This window comes from Palaemon carinicauda, chromosome 8 (assembly GCF_036898095.1).
Source record: "Palaemon carinicauda isolate YSFRI2023 chromosome 8, ASM3689809v2, whole genome shotgun sequence".
NCBI lineage: Eukaryota > Metazoa > Arthropoda > Malacostraca > Decapoda > Palaemonidae > Palaemon > Palaemon carinicauda.
The window spans coordinates 137,447,481-137,454,980 of NC_090732.1; the positions used below are offsets into that span (position 1 = coordinate 137,447,481).

The 7,500-nt window shown below is 33.3% G+C and overlaps 2 protein-coding genes across 2 annotated transcripts in view; both read left to right on the forward strand.

The window, feature by feature from the left end:
• Nucleotides 1–2,549: 2,549 nt before the first annotated feature.
• LOC137645966 (uncharacterized) lies at nucleotides 2,550–3,831 on the forward strand. The gene is made up of 2 exons (XM_068379047.1): nucleotides 2,550–2,673; nucleotides 3,161–3,831. Exons 1-2 carry the CDS (start codon nucleotides 2,640–2,642, stop codon nucleotides 3,712–3,714), a joined length of 588 nt encoding a protein of 195 aa, XP_068235148.1. The 5' UTR covers nucleotides 2,550–2,639; the 3' UTR covers nucleotides 3,715–3,831.
• A 3,648-nt stretch (nucleotides 3,832–7,479) lies between these two features.
• The window catches only part of LOC137645964 (uncharacterized), an 8,409-nt gene continuing 8,388 nt past the window's right edge, over nucleotides 7,480–7,500 (forward strand). Inside the window, exon 1 of the mRNA XM_068379044.1 lies at nucleotides 7,480–7,500. This exon is cut by the window's right edge and continues 138 nt beyond it. The gene's annotated coding sequence lies outside the window, so the exon portion shown is untranslated.

Consider the following 7,500-nt stretch of genomic DNA (forward strand, 5'->3'; position numbering starts at 1 on the left):
CACAAAAATATAAATAAATTAGTAGAAGAAAAGGTAAAAAATAGGTTTAGATATTGGAAGATAACATGCAAAATGTGTTTTTGTCAAGTATCGGTTTACAACAAAATTAATACCTCTTTGAATATCTATAAGGATAAACGATGCATTAATATTTACATTTTGAGAGAGAGAGAGAGAGAGAGAGAGAGAGAGAGAGAGAGAGAGAGAGAGAGAGAGAGAGAGAGAGAGAGAGAGAGAGAGAGAGAGAGAGCTCTTCATAAGCTTTGCACACGTAAAGCAATATAAATATGCATTACATATGCAAGAAAATAATCGACTAGGCCATCGTCTATACACAGAAGAAAAAGGCATTTGCAAATAATTCCTTTTGTATTGCATTCGTAATACAAGTACACGATGTCCATCACGCTCCATCAGCATTAGACAATAACAGATGAGTGAAAAAAAAAAAGAACAATAAGAAGCGCACGCATCAGTCAACTCGAATTACTTAATCATAACTGATTGTATTTATGGTATGAAAACAAAAAAAATATTCTAACTAACTGACGTCCGAGTTCGTAACTTTCACAAAGTAGGCTACCTGTAGGACTTATGAAGCCTGGTGCGTAAAATAAATGGTAAGGTGATGGATGGCGCTTATAATAAGGAAGTTCATTGGAACCTATACTAATGAATTCAAATGCAGTACGCATACAATGGAGCTGAACCTGTTCCACATTGAAAATAAGATTGGCTGATAGACTTACGTAATGTAATTCATCCACAATGTTAATAAGAGTAAAGTTTTTTATACGAATAACTTTTGATTGGATTTTGTCAAAGTTTGTATTAATAGCTTTCCCACATCTAAAAACAATGACCAATGCAATGGGTTGTGGTTGCCGATGTGGTAACGTCCCTAACTGGTGATGGCCAGAGTGGGGTTCAAGTCCCGCTCAAACTCGTTAGTTCCTTTGGTCGCTGTAATTTCACCATCCTTGTGAGCTAAGGATGGGGTTTTGGGGGAGCCTATAGGTCTATCTGCTGAGTCATCAGCAGCCATTGCCTGTCAGTCCCTGGTCCTAGCTTGGGTGGAGAGGGGGCTTGGGCGCAGATCATATGTCCTACTTGATAGGACAATGTCACTGTCCCTTGCCTTTGTTATTTATGAGTGGCCTTTAAGCCTTTAAATGCTGAATAAATCCCAAATAAATATAACGTCTCTGCTTAGAAAAAGGATATTCAGCTTTTCAGAAGCAGATTTTAGCAAAGTTTATGACGTAACTTTTCCAAAATGTGCAACTAATCATATTTATTTCAAATATTGAATACGGGTTGACTGTAAAAAATCCAATTTACAAGATATTAACTATTACTGTACTGATGCCCAATAGGGTGAAAAAAAAAATGGGGAGTTAGAACATGGGTGTTTGGAGCTTTAAAATGACTTAATTTTTATCAGAACTATTCCGATACTAAGGAGCATCAAGCCAAACTTCAAGGTTTTACTACAACCAATAATAATAATAATAATAATAATAATAATAATAATAATAATACTAATAATACTAATAATAATAATAATAACCTCCTCAATGTCTAACAAAAGTAAGAAGGGATATGGTAAAATGTGGGGAAAATGTCTATCAAAAAATATTACACGAATACATATTTACATCTATTGCAAAATACCAGGCAAGAATTAAAAAAATAATAATAATAATAATAATAATAATAATAATAATAATAATAATAATAATAATAATAATAATAATAATAATAATAATAATAGTAATAGTAAGCTATACATCGGTTGGGAATAAAAAATACTCGGCAATAGGCGCATGTAACTTTCCTTGAACATAGCGTCATACACAACACATTTGACACTGGACACTTACATAGCAAACAAATTATAATTAGGAAAATGATATGTCTTTTGACGAAACGATTATGAAAAGCTTCGCCAAACATACTTTATTTTCTTTCGCCAACATTATTCGTCATCAAACCTACGAAATATAAACGATAATATTTTCCTCAATACCCATTGGCGGGATTGTATATTCTTTATTACACCATAAAAATATAATAAACATAGGATTCCTATGGCAATTTACAAACAAAAGCATAACAATATTCAAAATTAAATACATAACCCCGGAAAACCGTTTAATATAATAACATGGTAAAAAAAAACTGACTTTCGAGAAACTCTTCCAAAACACAATTACGAGTAACCAGACTTAACATAGCAAAGACCAATTCACACAAATGTCTTTATCTCACGACAATAAAATAATTAGGAAAACTTATAAAGGAGAAAAAATCATCATTATACGATTTGAAAAAAAAAGATTAAAATGACAAAGAAAAAGTTATGTTATTCCTAAATTACTTCCTTGAATACCCATAATCTATATATGAGTCACATAAATTGCACGAGTGAGGAACAATATCTTGAGCAAAACACTTTTGAGATCAACCTTCAGCTGCCTTGCTCCCCTTCGCGCATCATAGCGGCCTTGACTGACCCTGATGACCATCACCATTGGTATTTAAGAGGCAGAAGGAATCCCTGGTATTGCAGATCAAGCTAAAGGTGCTTTCCTGGAAGACCTGGAACCTTATCTCTCCTACTTTTTCTATTTGCAACAATGGCTTTCAAGTCTATTATCGTTCTTGCTCTCGGTAGGATTTAGAGAGGTGGCATTCTGTTTATTGTTAAATATATAAATTATATATATATATATATATATATATATATATATATATATATATATATATATATATATATATATGTGTGTGTGTGTGTGTGTGTGTGTGTGTGTATGCATGTATCTAAAAAAAAAAAAAAAAAAAAAAAAACTTTATAAAAACATATGCTTCTTAACTGAAAATATATATTCACCTTCATCAACACAAATATTAGCGTTTGTTTATACACAATGAAACTGGATACAAATGAAGCAGTATTTTTTAGTAATACTCCTGTATCAGTAGTCCAAAGAAACTCAAATTAATATTCCTTTGGTCTTGAGCTGTCATAAATTAGGACAGTTTATGGAGTGGAATACTTGCAAACATTTGTTGATGCTAGCAGACAGTCTTAATACCCGAAAAAGTAAAGATTCACGCTCCAAAACACAAGTATTGTCTGACCTTTCTTTCTTTGCAGCTATGTTAGGGGCAGCCCACCCTCAGGTAGGTTACGACTTCCCAGAACCATCCTCGGCCCCAGGTTACTCTTACGGAACCCCTGATTTAGAGGGAGCAGCTTCCTCCCTTGACGGAAATGTAGCTGAAGCCGAGGACCCCATCGCTGCATTGGCAGCTAACATCCCCGGAGGAGGCGTCCCTGGAGAGGATTATCCCATCCTAGCTTCAGTCCCAGACACCGGATTCTCCTGCGCCGATCAGGAGTTCCCAGGTTACTATGCTGACACCGCTGACGAAGCCGGCTGCCAGGTCTTCCACATCTGCCAGTTCGATGGCCGCCAGGACTCCTTCCTCTGCCCCAACGGCACCATCTTCAACCAGCAGTACTTCGTCTGCGACTGGTGGTTCAACGTGGACTGTGCAGCCACTGAACAGTTCATCGCTCTCAATGCTGACATCGGGAAAGTGGCTGACGATGCTCTAGTAGGAGCTCCCTCCGACATCTCCCTTTCCAACACTTACGGCGTCCCTCAAGTAGCTGCTCCCTCAAGTGGTTACGGAATTCCTGTTTAATTTGTACCCTTCAAAAACATTTCTAAATAATATCAGGCCTTATTCCTTATAAATTATTCAAGTATTTATTCCACACATCTAATACAGAAGCATTACCATCAATAACAGAAATCAATAAAATCTAAAGATATATGAATTCAATTTATTAGAATCCACTGCCAGTTCCTAACTGAAACAATCCTTCATCCCAACTTTTTTTTTTTTTACTACATTTCCATTTGAGAAATACAACAGTTAAATTTTTGGTATCTCAAGGGTCTAATTGGTTAAAAAAATTTTTACATAAATCAGATAACTAGAAGACCAAAGTTACGAAAACATATTGGTTTAAAAGAAGCTGCTTGGCCAGAAAAGTACAGAAATATATAAAAAATAATAGTGCGTAACTATGATTCAATTAATGATCTATCCGTAATTATCTAAATCTAATGAAACTGAAGAAATTAACAAAAATTATCCCAAATGGGATACGGATCTAATTGTAAAAAAGAATATGAAACTTTACAAGAATTTGCCAATAAAACAGCAAGATATTTTTTTCACAGATAAAGTGATAAGAAAAAATCACGTACCTTCAACCTATGAAACTTTCAATATAACGAATAATGATTAAAATACTGATGAAAGCACCATAAAATCGTACCAAAGAGCCAAGAAATCAAGCAGACAATCTTAATAACGATGATGATCTTTTTGGAAATTGCCATAAAAGACAATGAAAATTAAAAAATTAAATGAGCAGTCAAATAGTGAAATAAAAAAGAGGAGATTGTGATACATGTAACGCATCAATATGTATCGGTATATATTAAAGAACATAATCAGGATACTCAAAATTCTAAAAAAAAAAAAAACATCATGATATCAGTAGTATTTAGAAAAAATAATATTAGCAGACAATTCACAAATTGAGCAATATGCTTATTTGCGACAAAACTTGTTTTCTATATTTTGTCTTTTCCAAGTCAACTATCTGCTGCTTCCTCCTCTCTAGTCTTAACTACTGAAAGAATTATGCAGGCATAAATGCTAGACGATGTGTAGGCATGATTCTGCAATCACTTTCAAATTTCGTAAGAATCCATCACTGACGATTGTGCTCGAATGAGAATAACTATAGTGTTATAGTTTTTTCTTTCATTAGTACTCTGGTAGTCGTTGAATGTTCACTTTGTTAATTAAAGAAGTTTCTTTTACTCTTAGAAAACAGTACTATTACCCATAGCAAGCGTGTTATGGCCTACAACTAAACAAACAGCGAGCATAACGACGAAGTTCTGAATTCTGTATATTACATTATGATGAATTTAATAAAACGATTTTTTAACACGTTGACAATTTTTCTAGTTCAGCTGTTAGAATCCTATACTATGTGAAATTGAAAATGTCTCAAAACAAATGTTTGGGCGCTGCACCAACTAATTTTTCTATGGATCCCTCGAATTTTATCTGTTCAGAGAATTAGCCAGCTAATTACTTTAAGGACAACCCCCATTCTTTTTTATCTTTCCCTTTTCAGATCTGTACTGGTTTAAACTGCCAGTTTAACTGGCCTGAATAACAAAAAATACTATTTGTACTATGGCTCCAAAAATTAACGAACAGAATGACGCATTCTGCCTGATCACCTATCGTCTCGGTAAGGTTGGTATGCATGGTTACACGACGTGGGCACAATTAGTTAGGCTAATAAGCAAACCAACGGCTCCCTTCGAATCCAGACATCTGTCGATAACACACACATACACACACACATATTATATATATATATATATATATATATATATATATATATATATATATATATATATATATATATATATGTGTGTGTGTGTGTATATATATATATATATATATATATATATATATATATATATATATATATATATATATATATATATATATATATATACATATATATATGTGTGTGTGTGTGTGTATACACCTTTTTGTTGAGCAATATAACCTATTACGGCCTACTATATTTTGCAGCAATGGATCTTGGAAAACATGGTATCAACAATGGTCTGAGTTACCGAAGTCTAATATTGGTAAAAGAACAGCTAATGAAAGAATGTGAAATGCATATCATGATAGCATAACCACATTAAATATATCTACATGATAAGACAAAGTATTTAATATCAAATTATAAAAAAAAATTTAAAATACTATCCAAGGTTATATATGGCATCCACTCCCAACAATCAGGTCTAATTTCCTTATTTCCTATCCTCACTGGGCTATTTTTCTTTGTTGAAGGCCTTGGGCGTATAGCATCCTGTGTCAGATTATACAGAACACTTTGTTAACATTACTTTTGGGAGTTATATTGCTTATTTTCTCTTTGTTAAAATATCTGTCATAAAAAGATTGAAGAAAACACATCATACACTAAAATAAAAAAATAAAAAATTCTAAGATTTCTTAATTCAGATATCTTACGTTCCTCCATACGGAACTTTATATACAAATTAAAAATTAATAACTCAACCTTACCAATACTAACAAAAACCCTAACTTAAAATCCCCTTCAAATTACAATGCATTAAAAAATTACTTCGAACATTTATAAGAAATAATCTGCCATTAATAAAACGAACATTTTCAAGAAATAATCTGCCATTAATAAAACGAACATTTTCAAGAAATAATCTGCCATTAATAAAACGAACATTTTCAAGAAATAATCTGCCATTAATAAAGTTTACAATATCATGTAAACTCCGGTTAATAATGATAATTGACATCTGTACTTTGTTGTCTCGAGTCCTTGTGAATACCCGTAAAAAAGATTACAGTACCTTGTTAATTCCGAAAGAATCACCACCAAAGCGTTACGCTTAAAAACAACAGCAGAACTCTATCCGAATCAAGTGGGGTTCCATTCTTACTTTCATGTTCTAAAGGTGAATCGTATAACACTGAATTGATACAGGACTGAAATCACCATAGAAAAGTATGTGAGTAAACGTTAGTAATGCACAAACGTTCGTTTCAAAGTTGAAGCAAATGGGAAGACCAGCATAGCAATATCTTAAACATATTCATCTTGCAGCAGTGTCTGTATCTACACCACGTTCGGAGAAAACAAGGAAAATTGAGAATATTTGCCTTTACAATCGAAAATGTGATCAATCTATTTCTTGAAGGATTGGAGGATATATGAGTCAAGGATAACAAAATCAGGATATTTATATTTATACATTATACAGTTTTGCAGCAAAAGGAAAATAAACAACTACCACGACGGCTTGAAAAATAAAGAGGAAACCATTGAATTAACGTTAGTAAAGATCAAGACATTTCCAGAAAAGAAAAAACTATCCATGCAAATGTAGACTGTATATACGACCTTAGAATGAAGGTAAATAAAGAAATATTTTACTACGGAAATATCAACAGAGTCAACACTAGTATTAACCTGGAAAGTAACTGTAAACATCTATAATTATCAACGTAACTTGAACTCATTAGCGACTTCAAGTGCTAAATGAAAAAGAAATATTACAGGTTGCAAGGAAAATGTAACTTACAACTTAAAACCACTTGCATTAATAAATTTGAACCTTTAAGATAACCTCTGGATTCAAAACGTAACTCAAGAGTAATTAACCGAATAATACTGAACTTTCTAGAACATTCTGAACGAGAGAGGAATAACAAAAGTCTCCAGCTTAGAGATGAACAAATGAAAATATCAATCGCCAGCTGACCCAGTTTTCCGCTCTCCCAGAGTCGTAAGTCTGCGGCCTTGACTGACCCAGGTGGCCATCCCATTGGGAA